General features: G+C 44.8%; 1 protein-coding gene across 4 annotated transcripts in view; it reads left to right on the top strand.

The window, feature by feature from the left end:
- Window positions 1–4,812, top strand: part of IWS1 (interacts with SUPT6H, CTD assembly factor 1) — a 124,572-nt gene extending 119,760 nt beyond the window's left edge. For 3 of the 4 annotated variants that reach the window (XM_030215815.1, XM_030215814.1, XM_030215812.1), the window contains one exon: window positions 4,410–4,812. In XM_030215815.1, the coding sequence (XP_030071675.1) occupies window positions 4,410–4,541 (132 nt within the window). In that variant the 3' untranslated portion in view covers window positions 4,542–4,812. The remainder of the gene's footprint in view (window positions 1–4,409) is intronic. The other variant, XM_030215813.1, reaches the window with a different exon arrangement.
- Window positions 4,813–19,616: the final 14,804 nt, after the last annotated feature.

Raw genomic sequence — 19,616 nt, 5'->3', positions numbered from 1 at the left:
AAAAAAACATCCGAAAAAAACTCCAAACACAGAGAAAAACGGATGGTTCAAAAACCTTATGGCCAAACAAAGAACAGAAGAGTGATAACACAAAACCTAAATGCATACAAAATGTGGTTCGTGAAAAACCTGCTCAATTTCAAAAATCCTGTTCATTTGACACAGCACAGATGACGTGGGAACTCAAAAACAGCTTTTCAATGAGGGCAAAAACCCTGATGATGATATAAAAAGTAGAAAATTCTGATACTTATGGTTATGGTACAGACTAGTGCGGACCGCGGACAAAGTTGTAGATGTAGTTGTGGCAGTGATTGTAGATATAGTCCAATCTTGTCCGCCTCAACACAACCCAACAACTAGCCAACCATCCACTTTAACACAGGAAGTAGAGATAGTCTTGTGTTTAGTGGAACCTTTCAGGGAGTGCATTCCAGAGTGTGGGGGCTACTCCGGAGAAGGCTGTCTTGTGGTTATCACATCGTGTATGTCTTTTGGAGAGGTGTGATTAATGATAGTCTTTGGGAGAGCCTTAGTGTCCTTGGAGGTGTGTAGAGGGTCATCCTATTCTTCAAGTACTGGGGGCCATTTCCTTTAAGGCCCTTGAAGATCTAGACATAGAATTTTAAATTTAGCCCTGTATTGTACTGGTAGCCAATGAAGTTTTTGCAAAAATTGTGTGATGTGGTCACGTCGCTTGCAACCTTCTGTTAGTTCTGCTGCAGCATTCTGAATCAATTGGAGCTGGTGCAGGCCCTTTGTAGTCAGACTGTTATAGAGTGCATTATAGTAATCCAGTCTTGATGTTATCATGGCATGCACAACTGGGATAAGATTTATCTTCTCTTTGTAAGGAAAGAGACAGCGTAGCTGTCGCAGATAGTGGGAGTAGCTCTTGAAGGTTGCTTGGATTTGGGGAATCAGAGTAAGTGTTGAATCTAACTGTACAAGCCGTTAAGCCCATTAAAACGGGCAAGATTTTTTATTTCTGAAATGTAAAGAGAGAGAGAGTGAGTGTGTGTGTGTGCGTGTGCGTGTGAGAGAGAGAGAGAGAGACAGAAAGTGTGTGTGTGTGTGAGAGAGTGAGTGAGTGTGTGTGAGAGAGAGAGACAGAGAATGTGTGTGTGCGCGTGCGTCTGTGTGAAAGAGAGTGTGAGTGAGTTGAGAGACAGAGTGAGAGTGTGTATATATATGTGTGTGTGTGAGAGAGAGACAGTGAAAGTGTGTGTGTGTGCGTCTGTGTGAAGGAGAGAGTTGAGAGTAAGTTGAGAGAGACAGAAAGTGTGTGTGAGAGAGAGAGTGTGTGTGTGTGTGAGAGAGAGAGAGACAGTGTGAGTGTGTGTGTGTGTGTGAGAGAGAGACAGTGTGAGTGTGTGTGAGAGAGAGAGAGAGATGGATGGAATAGGATAAAGTGTTGTGATATTAGTACTGTAATTAATGGGTCTTGTTGCCAGTTTCTCTGTGAGTGCGCCCAGTATTGCACTTACTCTAAGGAGTCCCGGTTCCCTTGCCCCATGAGCTGAGCCGCAACTCCCCTGCTAATCACTCACCGTTGTGACTGTCATAGCCCCACAGATATACCATCCTCTGTCTGCCTCTGTCCCGGTAAACGTGTGGCCCCAGCTCGCTGTCTCTCTCAGCCCTCGGGTTCCTTCTGGGACTTTTTATGGGCTCCCCCTACCTCTATCTCCCTTTGACCGCAGCAGGTGGGTTTGGCTCCTGGAGCTCAGCCTGCCGGTGAACGTGTGGCCCTGGCTCGCTGTCTGTCTCAGGCCTCGGGTTCGTTCTGGGGCATTTTATAGGCTCCCCCTGCCTCTTTGTCCTTTTGACCACAGCAGGTGGGTTTGGCTCCTGGAGCTCAGCTTGCTCGGGGGCGGAGAGAGAAGCACATGAATCCTGTATCCCCCCTCTATCACCTCCTTCTCCCCACCCCCTCCAACCCTAGCCAGCCAGACCCAGCGCCTGCGGCCAGAGCCGTCTGGATTCCTGTCCCTGCAGCTGCGGTCTAGACCCGCGGATTCCCCCCCATCACATCACCAGCTGTCCTCGCCAAGGCACCAGATACAAAGAACCCCCTCCTACCGATGTTCTGTTACATTCCTTTGCGACTGCATCCCTTTGAAGGCTCTCGTGCTCGCTCACGTTCTCTCCGCTGCCCGGGCGTTCTGGATTTCTGTAGTGGCGCTGGTCCGTCCTGCCTCTAACCACGTCGGGAGTGACCTGTGACGTGCTATGCTATGCATGTGTGGCACGTCGGTCATTCTTCATTTATATAGTAGGATTCCAAGGTTCCTGACTTGTGATTTGAGGGGGAGTTTACTTCCCAAAAGAGATTTTGATGTCAGATATATTTCCACTTGTGTTAGGGACCCAGAGAAGCTCGGTTTTCAAGCAAAGATTGTATTTTTAGCCCATTCTTGAATTGATGTTAGGTAATCAGTTTATCCAGGGTCGTAGGTAAGACTGGTTCAGTGGGTATGAATAGCTGCACATCGTCTGCGTAGATGTCCATTGACTGAATCAGCTCAGCTAGTGGCTTGAGGTAGATATTGAACAGAATAGGTGATGATATCGATCCTTGTGGTACCCCACAGGTCAGTGCCCATGGTGGTGATGAGTTGCTGCCAAACATTATGATTTGTTGCCTGTCTGATAGGATCTGAACCAAGCAAGTACTGTTCCATTGATACCTGTTTCTGTCAGTCATGCTAGCATTTTTATTTTTTTTATTTATTTTTGTTATATTTGTACCCCGCGCTTTCCCGCTCATGATATCATGATCCACAGTGTCAAAAGCTGCTGAGAAATCTAGCAGTGCTAACACAGAGGCGAATCCCCTGTCTCGATCTCTGTGAAGATCATCTAGTAGGGATATAAGGACCGTTTCTGTTCCATAACCAGGTCTGAATCCAGATTGACGTGGATTTAGCCAGTTTCTCTATTCTAGCCAATCATTGAGTTGAACACAGACTGTTTGTTCTATAAGTTTCCCTAGAAATGGGATGTTGGATACTGGCTGGTAACTTTCAAGTTTGTCCTGGTCAAGGTTATTTTTCTTAATCAAAGGGTGAACTCCTGGTTAACTGATTGGAGATTGGGTGGGATTGCCTGTAAATCCTAGTGGAGACTTTTAATTTTGTTGGCAAAGTATGCAGCAAAATCATTGCAGTTCAGTTTAGACTGGGTAGACTGGTTCTGTTGTGGGGGTTGCAGTAGTAACTGATCTGCCTTCTAATAAGTTTTTAAATAACATATTGGTTTTGCACACCTATCCAAAGTTTCTTCCTAAGTTGTGTTGGAGTTTCATCTTAATTAGTCAATACATTTTTTCTTAAACCACATTCCCCTAAAGGTGAAACACACTGCCCATGGAAAGTCCACCCAGCATTTTGTTAATGCATACTTTCCAGTTGGCTAGCAGACTGCATTTCCTTCACTTATGCCCAGGCTGAGCTGGTTCTGTAGGGTCACGTTACAGTTCATAATGTCGAGAGCTGTGCCTGCATTCGTAACCCACTTGAAATTAGCCTCCATAGAAGAGATTTGCAGAGCTGCGACTTGGACAATTGTTCATGCATTCACATCTCATTATTACCTAGAGCAGGACTCTCAACGCAACAGTAATGGCCAGACAGCTCTCTAGAGTCTATTTGGAGAGTAGAATCCCATTCCATCCCCCTAGGCTGCTTTTCTTTAAAAAAAAAATAAATAAATATATATATATATATATATACATATATACATACATATATATATATTTATTTATTTATTGAACTTTTGTGTTCTTTTCCCATTTTGTGTTGAAGGCAGCCTATAGCTAGGGAGTCCCGTGCTCTCAGAGAAAACAAAGTTACTTGTTGCAGATATTCTCTGAGGACAAAAGGACTTTGAATCGTTTTAACCCTCCCACTTACCAAAGAGTTCCATTTAGCAGGTAATAAACTGAAGAGGTTCTGTGTGACATGCGCGGTGAGACCATCCAAAGGCTTTAGTTGCAGGGGTACTGTTTTCCTGCACTGGGCTTTATTGGTGATGTAAACCCATGTATGACAAGTCAAGTGCTGCTGCCCTCGGAGAATACCTTGGCCAGGTAAGTAACTTTGTTTAATGTGAGAAAGGAAATTGGAATGAATTCTCAAATCACCCTGTCTCTTAGAATGATACTGCTGCAGTTATTTTAGCAGTGTCTTCTAGTATATATAGTTTATTTTTAGTGGTCCCCAAACCTGTCCTCGGCACCCGTTAGTTATGCTGTCCTCAGTGGAAAATGTGTGTGAGAGATTTGATAAATTGGAGACACAGTATATGCAGATTTATCTGATGTATATTTGTTGTTGATTTTCTGAAATCCTACATGACTGGGATTGCTTCTTTTCACTAACATCAGGTATTTTTGTTTTTGGGTACAGTTTCAAGGGAGCGCCAAGAAAGGAGTGAGTAGACTAGACAAACAGATGCGCAAGTTCACTGACATCCGTAAAAAGAGCAAATCTGCTCACGCTGTGAAAATAAGCATTGAGGGCAACAAAATGCCATTGTGACTTATTGGAAAAAAAATATTGCCTCATGCGCAACAATTTTACTCCGGACTCTCTTTGGAGCCTGCTCCATTTTTTAACCAGATTTTTTTTTTGTTACCTGGACACTGGTTCATCATTTTTCTGGTACCTCCTGTCGACTTGGGGACTGTGAATTCTGGGAAGTTTGTTCTCAGATTGTATTTAAAAGTTGTGCTGTTGTGTACTTTGTACAGATAATTGCTCATTGTTCTGCAGACTTTAGACAATAAAATCTTGTTCTGTTTTTCTTTTGTTTGGTTTAGCAATCCTTTTATTTTGCAAGATCATGAGATTTGAGATCCTTTTCAGTGCTCTAATGGGAATATGTCTTGCTCCCATTAGTATGGAAGTTCCCTTTTAATCAGTGATGCCAGAGGAACTAAATCTGCAGCCAGCCTTCCTTCCCTATCCCATGGATACAGCTGTTATTGGGAGTTGGCAGTGCCCTTTAAACTGTGGACTTGGCCTTCATTTGCTTCCATTTCTTCAAATCACTGCTCTCATAGCTCTGTAGCTAGCTGCGTTTTTACTATATATGTGACCCACTGAGTGAAAAGGTACCAAAAGTGAGGTATGTGACATATTTATACCACAACATAGAAGAATATGAACTTCATAATCATGCAAACTTTCAGCGTCCGGTATGGACTAATCACATCTTTAAAAAATGAGAAACGTTTATCAACAAAAAAAAGTAATTAGTGCCAGAATACCTCACTTTAGGCACCTGCAGTTTTTAGGCTGTAGAACATGAAAAGCGTGTTCTGAAACAATAATTGCATAGTCCCCATTTTACCGACCCTATTTTACACAAACTTTCAAAAATAAAAGTTGTCCCTCTAAACTTTTATAGCCTTTATCTCTATTTGTAACCCCACTTTTGGTACCTTTTCGCTCAGTGGGTCACATGTACAACATGTATGTTTAAGATCAGTTTGCACAAATTGGAGAGCCAGTATATAAAAATCTCATGCATATTCAGTATGGATAACCTGAAGACCCAGCTGCCTATAGTTTCGCAAAAACAGGTTAGGAAAATGCTGGATAGGGTTACCATATTTGTCCTAAGAAAAAAGAGGACACATGCCTCACCCCGTCACACCCCACTCTGCCTTCCCCCTGTTACGCCTTGCTCCCTGTCACTTTGACTCCTCCAAAGAAAGCCAGCTTCCCTCCCCCACCCCATGTAGATCCCTTCGCCAATTTTCCAGCCTCCCTCCACCCACATGACTCCATTCACTACTCCTCTCCTCCTTTACCTTAGTGTGGTGCCCTGGTGGTCTAGTGACCTCTTCGGAGCAGGAAAGAGCCCTCTTTTTCCTGCCCAGCACGTCTGCTGACGGTCTCTCCTGGTGCCGATTCAAAATGGCTGCCAAGGGTTCAAACTGACTTTGCAAGACTTCTGCAGAAGTCTTACGAGGCTGCCACTTGAACTCTCGGCAGCCATTTTGAATGGTGCTGGGAGAAAGACAGTCTGCAGACGTGCCGGGCAGGATAAAGGGGGCTCTTTTCTGCCCCGAAGGGGTCTCTAGAGCACCAGAGTACCACACTAAGGTAAAGGAGGGGAGGGGAGGATAGGACACGCGCCAGCCTTGCCTGTTCGTCTGCAAATCTGGACAAATGGGCAGGCTGGCAAAACCCTCCCAGTTTCCCGGCCGTGTCCTCAAAAAGAGGACATGTCCAGGTAAAACTGGACGTATGGTAGCCCTATCCCTAGAGCCTCTTCTGTTTTCTGACCTTGAGTTTAGTAGGGTCCTGAATGCATCAATAAAAGTTCTTTTAATGAGCCTTAACAGCATTACTGAAGCTTCTGCTTTTGCTATTGATTATGTGATGATAGATGTAGACTAAAATTAGCAAATGTTGAAGAATGTCTAATGAAATTGAACCCTCATGAGAAAGAAGAGAAATGCATATTGTATTTTAAGCTAGGGCCATTATTCAACCAATTTAAAGAGGGTTACAGCATTTTTCCATTGACAAATGTGATGAATCAGTCACACAAGTGACATCATCTGGAAACTAGATGGCACCAACGAGATCAGGAAAAACTAAAAACCTTTTTCTTATCCTAAGCAGCAGATGAATCCAAGAACTGGTGGGTTGTGTCCATCTACCAGCAGGTGGAAGAGATTACAGAGTTGAAGACAGAGATACCAGACAACCAGCTCCTCCTTCAACCAGTATATCTCTGTCTTCAGCAGGTGGTAGATGGCATCTCAGCAGCTCCTGGATTCGTCTCCTGGGTCAGCTCCTGGGCCTTTGAGCCAGTTGAACCTGGAGGGTTATTTCGTTGGAGGACCAGCTTTGGATGCATACTTAGTTGCCTAGATCTCTTCCTCACCTTGTGGATCCATTTCTCCCTGCTTTTCTCCTTGCTCTTAGGCTGTAGCCTTCCTCACTTGTTTTTAAAAAAACAAAACACTAAGTCTTCACACAAAAAAAAGAAAACAACATTTGGGAGACAGTACTTGTGGGAAGAGTCTGGCAGTGTCAGGCCAATAGAGGTGCTGCTGCACTGTTTCTGTTCCTTTGGGCTGAGCTGCTGGCAGCTTCTGTTCTGCCTTCCTAGGTACGGGTGCGGCACTTCTCTAATGGTGAGTTTTTGGTGCCTTTTTTGTTTCTGGGGAAGCACGCTTATGACGGTGGAGTCGATGAAGCAGTGCTCCCACTGTGGAGCATGCAGGTCAATGACGGTTGTCTGTCTCTCCAGATGTGCTGAGGCATTCTCCAGTTTGGGTGAGGGCCTGTCTCTGGAGCGACCTGATTCACGCCTGGATGTTGTGGGTGTGCACAGCAATTTCCCTGCACCTTCCGATGCTGTTGGCGACCGGGGAGTCCTCGTGGCCAGCTGCACGTTGTGGCTTTGGGTGGGGTGTCTCTGCTTCTGGAGGACTGCCTGCAGGGTTGTGGTCTCTGCCTTCGTGGACGGCCGACTCGGGAGATTTTTTTCTCCACAGATTTTATTCTCCTGCTTCATCAAGCTTATTTGCTGAAAAGATCTTTACCCCTTTCTCAATTTTCTGTCCCCTCTCCTTTATTTATTTATAAATGACCTAGAGATGGGAGTAACTTGTGAGGTAATTAAATTTGCTGATGACACAAAGTTATTCAAAGTCGTTAAATCGCGGGAGGATTGTGAAAAATTACAAGAGGACCTTACGAGACTGGGAGACTGGGCGTCTAAATGGCAGATGACATTTAATGTGAGCAAGTGCAAAGTGATGCATGTGGGAAAGAGGAACCCGAATTATAGCTACGTCATGCAAGGTTCCACGTTAGGAGTCATAGACCAAGAAAGGGATCTAGGTGTCGTTGATGATACGTTGAAACCTTCTGCTCAGTGTGCTGCTGTGGCTAAGAAAGCAAATAGAATGTTAGGTATTATTAGGAAAGGAATGGAAAACAAAAATGAGGATGTTATAATGCCTTTGTATCACTCCATGGTGCAACCGCACCTCGAATATTGTGTTCAATTCTGGTCGCCGGATCTCAAAAAAGATCTAGTGGAATTAGAAAAGGTGCAGAGAAGGGCGGCGAAAATTATAAAGGGGATGGGACGACTTCCCTATAAGGAAAGGCTAAAGCGGCTAGGGCTCTTCAGCTTGGAGAAAAGGCGGCTGAGGGGAGATATGATAGAGGTCTATAAAATAATGAGTGGAGTTGAATGGGTAGATGTGAAGCGTCTGTTCACGCTTTCCAAAAATACTAGGACTAGGGGGCATGCGATGAAGCTACAATGTAATAAATTTAAAACGAATCGGAGAAAATATTTCTTCACTCAACATGTAATTAAACTCTGGAATTCGTTGCCAGAGAATGTGGTAAAGGCGGTTAGCTTAGTGGAGTTTAAAAAAGGTTTGTACGGCTTCCTAAAGGAAAAGTCAATAGACCGTTATTAAATGGACTTGAGGAAAATCCACTATTTCTGGGATAAGCAGTATAAAATGTTTTGTACTTTTTGGGATCTTGCCAGGTATTTGCGATCTGGATTGGCCACTGTTGGAAACAGGATGCTGGGCTTGATGGACCTTTTGGTCTTTCCCAGTATGGCAATACTTATGTCCTTAAGGACTCAGTCTTCTGGGTCAGAGGTAGCTTTACAGGCTTCCTTGGAGGATCCAGTTTCCAAACGCAGGCAGATCCCTCCTGGCTCAGATGTGGGGTCAGCGGTACTTTTTTCTAGGCCCCTGTCAGTAGCGACGGGCTCCGGGGGTCCTTAACATCCATCCTTGTGGATGAGTTGGAAGATGGAGAGGCGACCCAGGATGAGGCTGATGACCCTTCCACTGTCCATATTTTTCACTGGGATGAGCTGCAGGTGCTCATCTGCCAGGTTCTGGAAGCTTTGAACATTGAGGAGCCTGAGGCACATAGAATGCGACTACTGTCAGTCCCAAGGAGGCTAGCACTAGGAAACCTTCAAAGACTTTTCCTATGCATGGGCCATCTTTTCCTGTGCATGGTCCAGTGATCTGATCCTGAGGGCAGTTTGAAGGTAGCCAAAGCTATGTGTCGCCTGTACCCGGTGGCGGCAGAACAGGCGGAGAAGCAGGCTCTGCTGAGAGTGGATGCCTTGGTCAAAACTGTGACTAAGATGACCACCCTCCCTGTGGACGGTGGTGTAGCCTTGAAGGATATGCAGGACCAGTGTCTGGAAGCTTCTCTTAAGCGTGCCTTTGAGATCTCTGTGCTTTTGTTGCAGGCCTCTATCTGTAGTTCCTGTGCCGCCAGGGCCTGTATTAGCTGGTTGCAACAGGCCTTGGAGCAGGAACTGGAGTCGGCTCCGACCGTTAGAGATTCCAGGTCCCGCATGGAATCGGGGTTAGCTTATCTAGCAGATTCTCTTTATGACCTGGTAAGGGCTTTGACCAAGCAGATGATCTTGACGGTTTCTGCTCAGCGGCTTTCGTGGCTTTGGCATTGCCAGCAGATTTGGCATCCAAGCAGCATCTGACGTATCTTCACTTTCAGGCCAAACTTCTTTTTGGAGAGGAGTTGGAAAGGATTGTGAAGATTCAAAGGCTCAGAGGCTTTCCGAGGACAAGCCCAAGTCTTCGTCGCAAGGAGGGGGGCCCTCTAGACCTCATTACCGGGAGGCTTGGCATTACCAGCCTGGTCGTACCTCTGGGGCCTTCCAGCACCCTAGATTTCAGCAGCGCTCTTCCTTTCAGAGTGATAAGCACCCCGCAAGTGCTGAGGTGCAGCAGGGGTCTGGTGCCTGTTCTTCTCAATGAATGGGGCGCAGGTTCACTCCTCGGGGTCCATGATAGGGGGTCTGCTGACCCTGTTTTATGAGGAGTGGACCAAAATCACTTCAGGCCAGTGGGTCTTAGATGTCAGGGAAGGTTTCCTGCTCGAGTTCTCCCCTCCTTTAAGCAAGGTGTTCCTGGAGTCTAGGTGTGCCATGGTTGCCAAAAGGGTGGCGGTCGAGGCCACATTGCAGTCCCTCCTGGACCTGGGGGCAATGGTTCCTGTTCTGTCTTCAGAGCTTTGCGCAGGGCGATATTCGATCTGTTTTGTGGCTCGGAAGGGAGGCTCCTTCCGTCCTATCTTGGACCTCCAGAAGGTGAACCAGTGCCTCACCGTTCGCCATTTCCACATGGAGACCCTGCGGTCCTTGGTGGCTGCTGTTCAGCTGGGAGAGTTTCTCACAGCACTGGACCTCAAGGAGGCATACCTCCACATTGGGCCTGCCCATGGGTGGGAAATTGTGGGATATAAATGCTGTAAATAAATAAATAAATTCCCATTTGGCCGCCTCATCAGCGTTTTCCTGTTCTTGGACAGCATTTTCAATTCCGGGCCTTGCCGTTTGGTCTGGCCACCGCCTCTCACACCTTTTCCAAGGTGATGGCAGTGGTAGCAGCGTACCTCCGGAAGGAAGGCATGAGGGCGCACCCTTATCTTGACTGGTTGATCTGGGCAGATTCTGTGGAAGACAGTCGCAGGGCCACTGCTCGGGGCATCGCTCTCTTTCAGTCGGGCTGGGTGGTCAGCCTTCAAAAGAGCCACCTCACTCCGTCCAAGTGTCTGGATTACTTTGGAGTTCATTTTGACACAGCTCGGCACCAAATGTTCTTGCTCAAAGAGATGAACTTCAAGCTCAAGCGCGCAGTCTGCTGCGGTTGTCGTGCCATTTATGCTCCAGGGAACCCAAATGCCACAGTACAAGAAGAAGCCCTGCTGCATTTGGTGGAAAAGAGATCAGCAGTAAGCAGCAGCTATTTCAAATCCCCTGGCACAAAAAAAGAGGGACTCTGCCACCCTGGTGAAGAAATTAGCAGTGATCCAAAGGGAGTGCAAAGAGAGAAGAAATAAGAAAGGTGTAGGGAAATATTATGAGAACCCCTGTTCTGTACCCTTAGCACTTTCACCATGATATCATGGGATATGCAATTCATGAATATCTCCAGTTGTCATAGTCTCTTTATATTCCCTCCCCCCCCAAAAAAAAAAATTCCTTGTCACATTATGTTCCCCACTGAATTTCCACACACAAACTCCATTGGAGTCTGCTAAGGGGAAATGTGCCACTGTGTCACACTAACATGTACATTTATCAACCTTTTCGTAGTAGGCATCTTAGTTGTGTTTGTACAAGGCTTTTCCTTTTATTTTTTTCCTCTTCCTCATATGAAAAATTGTTTCATCATCCTCGTATTGTGAGTGTGGCTGAAAAATGGCCTCTAGAGAAACCCATTATTCTTTCCTTAGGTGTGCCTAAATTGTAAATTTAGGTGTTTATGTTCTAGCTGATTAGCAGAATGGTTCTTTGAGGTTACAGAAAAGACACTTATTTTATTGGTTAAAACAGAACATGAGAAGCTGAAGATATAAATGTCTTGAAATGGAGCATTCTGTTATTCAATAAAGGTTCATGTATTAATAATGTGGGGGATCATAATAGACCAATATATTAAATTCCCAATGCTGTCTAATATATTTTAAATGTCTTTGATGTCACAATTTATTAGTCATACATTATTTTAAGCTTTTAAATGTTTTTATAACTTTTTGTGAACCAATCAGAGGTGGCAGCTTCCTCTTACTGATATGCTATAGGAAAGCATATGCACACTGTTTCATTATTGGTCCTATTTAGTATTGCTGTGCAAAACCTATAAAGTATATAACCTGAAATTCTATAAATGGCACTTAAATTTACGTGCGCAAATTTAGACTTGCACCCAATTTGTGTTTAACAAACCAATTAGCACTGATAATTGGGTACTAATAATTGACACTAATTGGACTTAATTTAAATTTATGTGCACATTTTAGTCACATGGCTTTGAAAAGGGGGTGTGGCCATGGGAGGGTCAGGGGCATTCCTACAGTTTATGCACACTGTTATAGAATAAGGGAGAACCGTGCCTAATTTAGATGCAAGGATTTATACCAGGGTTTACTTGGTGTAATTCCTCGCATCTAAAGTTAGACACTAAGCATATTCTCTAAATGGTGCCTAACTTTCAGTGCCATTTATAGAATAGCACTTAGTGTGTTATTTTTTTCATCATTATTTATAGAATTTGGTCCATTAAAGTCTTCAAAATCTTCAAATGTATTTAGTATATATCACTATTTAAAGAGTCTTCTTGAAAATCATTTCTTCTTAGGGATCATTTCAAAATAAATTATAAAGTGAAAAATGTTGCCAAATCAAACTTTTGTGCTAAGGAGAACCTATTGCTGATATAGCTATGTTTTGCTCATGCCATGAGTGGGAAAGCGCGGGGTACAATTGTAACTAAAATAAAAAATAAATAAATCTGCTTCAGGACATATGGGGGCTCATTTTCAAAAGAAAACATGCAGAAAGTGGCACAAGGGGCAGATGGACATGTTTCTAACACGAAAATATTTAAACTATATAATCAAACAAAAAAGTTTTAAGTCCACTATTTGCCAAAAGAACGCTTTGAGAGTGGGCGTTTTTTTTTTTGGGGGGGGGGGGGTAGGTGCGAGAAGGGCAGTCTCCCGTGATGTCCTTTTTTTTTCTTTTTTTGCGATAGCCGATAGCAAAATAATTTCCTTGTGCCAGAAATAAAAATGTTGTTAATTAGACCTACTTTAAAAGTGACTAGCTCAAGACCAAAGTTCTCTTTGGACCCATTTGTGATTTTGCTGAGTTGGACAGTGGAGCGGTGTAATTGTTAGTTTGTGAAAAAGAGTGGAGTTGTGGTTGAATGGTCACATTTCCTGCCTTGCCTCCTCTATCTCACCTCCTCAAGTCGTTGTCAACACCTGCCAGCCCCCCCCCCCCCCCCCAACCATACCCATCCCTTGCTCTGTACCTCGCCCCCATCCTCCACCAAATGCTCACTATCCCCAGACCAACACCCCTGCCTTCTGTGTCTCATTATTCCTCTGTGTTCTCCCAGTTTGTCACTGTGCTTTGTGTTGCAGCTGTTTTGTGTGAGGATTGTGGAAGCTATTGCTGGGTCTCACTGATGGGCTGATGATCAAAAACCTCTGCTGTTCCCAACAGCACTGTAAGAGCTGAAACAGCATGGGGAGATAAAGCCCTGATGATAAAAACTAACAGCATACAAATTTATGCATGCTATTAGTTTTGATCATCAGTGGACTTCGGGAGTATTGTTTGAGAGGTCTAGGCTGTCAAAAAAGAAAAAAACCAGCAACCCCCCCCCCCCCCAACTACCTGGTGGTCCAGCAGGACCCTATTGCCCCCTTCCCCCTTAATCCTCACTCTGGTGGCCTAATGCCTCCCCCCCCCCCATTGATCAACAAAAGGGCAGCTGTCCCCCTACACAACCTCCCCATGCAATACCTGGTGGTCTAGCAGGACCCCATAGCCCCCCTCACCCTGGTGGCCTAGTGCCACCCCCCCCCCCCCCCCGTACCTTTAAGCAGGAGGAGGAGGGAGTAGTACTTCCTCCTGCAAGTGCTGCCTTCAAAATAGCGGCACCCTGCTATTTTGAAGATGGTGCTTGCAGGAGGAGGGAGTACTGCTCCCTCCTTAAAGGTATGGGTGGTTGAGGGATAGCACTTGGCCACCAGGGTGAGGGGAGGCTATGGGGTCCCACTGAATCACCAGGTATTGCATGATGCACTGGGCAGGGTGCCGCCATTTTGAAGATGGTGCTTGCAGGAGGAGGGAGTACTGCTACCTCCTTCTTAAAGGTATGGGTGGTTGGGGGATAGCACTTGGCCACTAGGGTGAGGGGAGGCTATGGGATCCCACTGAACCACCAGGTATTGCATGGGACGGGGGCTGAAGGTCCATCAGACCTCCAGCCCTTGTGTTGTGGGGGGTAGGGGGGTCTGGAGGTCCACAGGACCTCCAGCCCCTTTGATCAATGGGAGAGGGGCAATAAGGCCCTGCTGGATCACCAGGTATTGCTTGGAGGGGTGGGGGAGCCTGTGAGCATGCATGACAGGGTTTCCTTCTTCCCCAATGTTCTGGCAAACCCTAACGCTAGCTCCAAGATGGCATAGGGTTTGCTGTGGGAGGAGCGCCCTGTTTGGCAGTCTGCCTGATGAGCATTGGTGAGGAATAGGGATTGCCCTGTTGTGCATGCTCATTGTGTTCAGAACCAGTGAGCTCATTGCAAGCACACCCGGCGCTGATCATCGGGTGGGAGCAAATACAGGCACTAGTAATGGTCTCTAGCTCCCACATTTGCTTTTGATCATCGGAGCATGAGTGCAATAGGTAGAAGAGTGGACAGTGGTATTACTGGATGTAGTGGGCTGAACTTGAGGTAGTGGGACACCTACTCATTTCTATAATGCTGTACATATTATATGTAGGTACTTTCTCTGTCCCTAGTAGGCTCTCAATCTTTTTATTGGGGGTGGGGGGGGGGGGGGATTGTACCTGTGTTCAGTGACTTGCTCAAGGTCACAAAGAGCTGCAGTGGGAACTGAATCCTGTTCCCCAGGATTAACCATTAGGCAACTCCTCCATACCTGCATGTCGATTATGGATACGCTGATTGCTATTGTGTCTGACACTTTGCTGGATGTGGCTGAGAGTTTGGAGAGGAGGCCAAGGTGGAAATATCATAATCCCAGAGTATTTAGACCCAGGACCCACTTCATGGACCTCACTGATGAGCAATTCCTTATTTGGTACCGCTTTGATAGGGCTGCCATATAGAATCTCTGTGACCAGCTACAACTCCTCCAGGCCAGGACATGCAGGAATAATCCAGTGCCAGTCCACCTTAAGGTCACTGCCTCCCTCATCTTCCTTGCCACCAGCACTTTTCAGTCAGAGCTAGCAGTCAATACAGGTTTCACCCAGCCATCTCCATCAGCCTTGCCCAGTTCCTTGATGCCTTCCTCACCCACACCTCAGACTATATTACATTCCCCACAGCCACCCAGACCCTCCAGAACAACCTGCTTCAGTCGCTGGCATCCTCAACTGCACCCATGTTGCATTCAGGCTGAAAATCATATGACTCTATGAACATGCAGGTTGTGTGTGATGCCCAGGGGAATATTGTGTCCTAAGTTCCCAGGCCATGGATGATCATGGAAAGGAGTACCATAGGGGCAGGGCTTTTTTTTGCGAGGGTACTTGGCAGTACTGAGTACCGGCACTTTTTCTATTGTCTGCTAAAATTGACCCATGGTCCCTAAATATTAATGAAAGAGCTCAGGCCCTACTAACCAATTCTGCCTTGTCATAGATTTTGTGACTAGTTGCAGGGGGCATGGCCATTGTGGGGTGGGACCCTCAGTGATCACCCCACCCCTGAAGGTTGGCCTGGCATTTGAGTACCGGCACCTTTTTTGCTAGAGAAAATGCACTGCATAGGGGTGAGGTTTGCAGGGTCTGCATCCAATGACAAATCTCTTTAGATGCTTCCATTTTCTTTTGATGCCCATATATCTCTATTTGTGTGGTGGACCACATTAAACTGCTGCCATATTGTCACCCATTCTTTCTGCTTTGCAGCAAACAGGTGGGCATGGTGTGCCACTACCTCCTTCAGGAGCTCTATTTCATCATTGGTGAAATTGAGCTTCCTGCTAGGGGCCTTCTTTTTGGATGCCATTCCAAGTGTGGGCAGTGCAGGTTTGAAAATCATGAGCCACATGTTTTTATTGGGCACTTTAGACGTATCAGAAGTGGGCACTTAGATGTTTGGGTGATAAACTTTTTTTTTTTTTTTTTTAAATAATGGCTCGCACATGAAAACATTTTGGGGAGATTGATCTCTAAAATAAGATATTTTGACACTATTTTTGATCCTCAACAATGTTGCTAAGGGAGAGGTGACATCAGCCAGGAATCCCAAACACCTGGCAAACTGATTCATGCTCTCCATTCTGCCCCCAGAGCATCAGGCAAGTGAACCCTTTGAGCCATGAGCCAGCTGGCATCCCTGTTTGCCATTGTCTCCAGATAAACAATATGTATAGTAGAGGATCAACAAAGTACAATATGTTGCAATAATTATAGAGGGTAAGTCTCATACATATTTAACGGCTGGTGTCACTTCACTCCCTTGGTGAACCTGTTGCCGTATCGATTTTATAATCATCGACTATTACCCCCAACCTACCAATATCTCAACTTTTTACTCTTTTATTCTTATTATATAAAAAGTTCAGGCAATGTGTTACTTATCTTGACTTTTTGTCAAACGGGTGTGCTCACGAACCCCGACAGGTAGCCTGTTTCGCAATTCTTGCTTTGTCAAGGGGGAGCGCTTCACCTCATCTGTTAAAGTACAAGCAAATCTGCCTTAAAATTGTATAAACATAATGCACTTCTAACTATTTCTAATATTATCTCTCCCAGCTACCAGACTTACGTTTGATCGTAACACCTCTGGTTTCTTTAACAAGAACCTAAAATGGCGACGGCGTTTTTAAACTTTTGCCGCTACCGGAAACAGCTGATCGCTGGATCCGGTGATGTGTAATGAACTGATAACTTACATAAAGCATCCCCAATGTACATAAGTGTTGAGCCCATTCGGTTCTATGTTATTCAATTTATGTATCCAAAAAGTCTCCCTCTGTAGTACTTTTCTATTATAGTCCCCACCTCTTAATGATGGAAACACTTGTTCAATAACTGAACATCTTAATGATTCTATGTCATGACCAAGCTGTATACAATGCTGGACAAGGGGGGCTCCTAGATTGTGTGCTTGAATACGCGAACGGTGTTCTGTCATGCGTGCATGCAGTGACCTAATGGATTTGCCTATGTATATTTTCATGCATGGGCATCGTATCATATATATAATCCCCACTGTCCTGCATGTCGTGTGTCCCTTTAAAATGTATTTTTTGCCAGCATGTATAAAATTGTCACCCTCTTGAGTGATCATACACGTCTTACAATTAGATTTATTGCACTTAAAATGGCCCGCTGGTAATAAAGCATCTCGATGTCTATCTTCCCCGACATCATCGGGTAATCTCGCTGGACTTAAGATCTCTTTAAGGTTGCTGGAACGTGAAAAAGCTGTTCTCAGCTGACTGTCACTAAATAGAGGGTGGGATTTCATGATATCCCAATGGCGTTTGATCATTTTCGCGACCATTTCTCCGCCCGGAACATATCTCATCACAAATGTAAACAACTGCATGTCTTCTTCCGTGCGTTGTTTCTCTTGTAACAGAAGACTTCTTTGATTATATTTAGCTCATTTATATGCACGGTTCAAAATTGTTTTCGGATAATGTCTGTGTTGTAATTTCAAACTGAAGCGTTCTGCTTCTGCTGTATAATCTTCATCATTCGTACAGATCCTTCTAAACCTGAGGAACTGTGAAAACGGAAGGCTGTCCCGTAAAACTCGGGGATGACAACTGTTGTAATCCAACAACGTGTTCCTATCAGTTGGTTTGGTAAAGACTTTCGTTATAAATTGTCCATGTATTAATTGGATCTCTACGTCCAAAAAATGTACAATGGTCTCCAGATAAGCAGAGACCTCAGGACCTACCCAGCTCCTTCTGCTAGCGAGGTGACCTGAGATCTGGTCTGACCCATGTTTCTGCTAACCATGGACTTCTTCCTTTTTGCATGACTTGGCTGCTGGACAAGATATTGCACAGGCACTGGTCAGCAACAACACAGGAGACAGCAGTGGATTTTATCCTATTTATGTATTTATTGTTTTAATACTGAACAAACTAACTGTGGGGATACGTGCAGATTGTAACGCAGTGGACACACCCTTTTGTGGCTGCCTTCATGAAAAGCTGGCTGGAAGTCCCTGGGAATGAGGTCACAAAGTCCTCATCCTGCAGATTCTATGCAGCTTTGCCCTTTAGGCCAGTCCTCAAGATCTCCTTTTCTGTTCTACTAAGCTTGGCCCAGCATTGAGGTTTACAATGTCCAGTATTGTGTGCCTGGATCCCTGTCCTGGCCCTCACATTCAGTAGACCCTGAGACCGGGGCCCCTGTCCTAGCTTTAGAATTCCCTGAAACTGCTGCTGAGGTCACACAAGACCTGCTTGGTTGCCACCTGAGGTCTGTGGTGGCAGTTGCTTCTGGGGTCCTCACTGGTTCCACTATAGAAGGGTCATGTACATGCTGGGGGGGAGGAGGAGAGTGTGCTGGACAAGGCCTCAGTGTGCGCACCGTGCCTAGATTATTCCCCATACCATTTGGCAAAACATGACGTTATGTCAGACAATACTTTCCCCTGGGAAATACTTCGTGAAAGCTAAGTGTCATTTATGACAATATATGGCTATAAGATGAATTAGGATGTAAACAGGAGAACAACACTTAGAGTTGACTGTGAAATTAATAGAAACTACCTTAAAAATTAAAACTTTTTAAAAATTAAAAAACATTTTTGAGACCAGTGAGGATTGGAGTATGGGGACTAGAGAATACCCCATCATTTCATTAAACTGAGGTCTTCTATCCTGAGAAAAAAATCTTTTTTTGTTTAAGATTCTAATACCACAAGTCAGAACTGTTTAAAATATATACTACTACTATTGGACTTGGGTTAAAATATTGAGCCACAAGAGAGTTTACTATATGCAGGTTAGGCATTACTGGAAAACTTTACACTGGCAGTATACTGAGGCCCCTTGGATTTACCATTTACAAAGGCCCCAGCCTCTCATAACAAACTTTTAGGAAGAGCGGTATATCAAGCCAATAAGCATTCTACTTGGTATAGAGTGGTGCAATCTGCAGTGAGTTTGGAGGGGTTGGATGCAGTGGAGTGCCATAGGAGTTCGGATATTGGCAAGGTATCTACCAGACCACAATTTTTGGGACTTCTTGCTACAATATATGCCTTACCAAACTGCAGATTTATAGGAGACTCCGTTTAAGATATCACTTCAATCATACCTTACAAGAATCAGGGGTGCTTCTCTTGGTTTGTAGGAAGGGGAAACTTATGTTAAATGCAAATATAAGCCAGGAACGTTTGTGCACTTATTTCTGTAATGCCCTAAGCTCACTATATGGAGCAAGACATTAGAGGTGGAACGAATGCTTCAGCAGCATATTGAATGGGATCAACAAGCAGTTCTAGAACAATATCGTTGCCAAAAAGAACTTTATATATAGTGCCTTTTTACTGATTAACCCATTAGTGCCCAATGTTCCCATATGGCTTATTATGGGAACATTGGGCACTAATGGGTTAATAGTTGGTTTTGCTTTATTGGGCTTCTGAGAATTTGCCAGCAAGAAATCTGGAAACCAGTGAACTGGCCACTGAATTTTGATGAAAAAGAGGAGTTTTCAAAGTGCCAATTTGGTATACATTGAAAGGAGAGTGTGCCAGGCTGGTATCATAAAGGGAGAAAGGAGTGTGCCAATCTGTTTCCTAGCATAAATAAATTATGAAGAAGAGGCTATCCTGCCACATAGAGCATTAGAAATCAGGTACCAAGCAGTATGTTAGAGCCTATCCATTAGGAAATCCTGCCACTGAGAAGCACAAGGATTATTGAACAGCATTTCAGAGCTAAGATTGATTTTTTTTTTTCAAATCGAATGGAAACCCTAAGGGTCCTGACACACTGTTCCCTCCCATCCCCTCAGCTTGGAAACAGACTTGCACCTACAGCATAGCCACCCAG

The sequence above is a fragment of the Microcaecilia unicolor genome, chromosome 10 (assembly GCF_901765095.1).
Source record: "Microcaecilia unicolor chromosome 10, aMicUni1.1, whole genome shotgun sequence".
NCBI classification, from domain to species: domain Eukaryota; kingdom Metazoa; phylum Chordata; class Amphibia; order Gymnophiona; family Siphonopidae; genus Microcaecilia; species Microcaecilia unicolor.
Note: the sequence above shows the minus strand (reverse complement) of the source record. Positions and strands in the feature narration are given on the sequence as shown.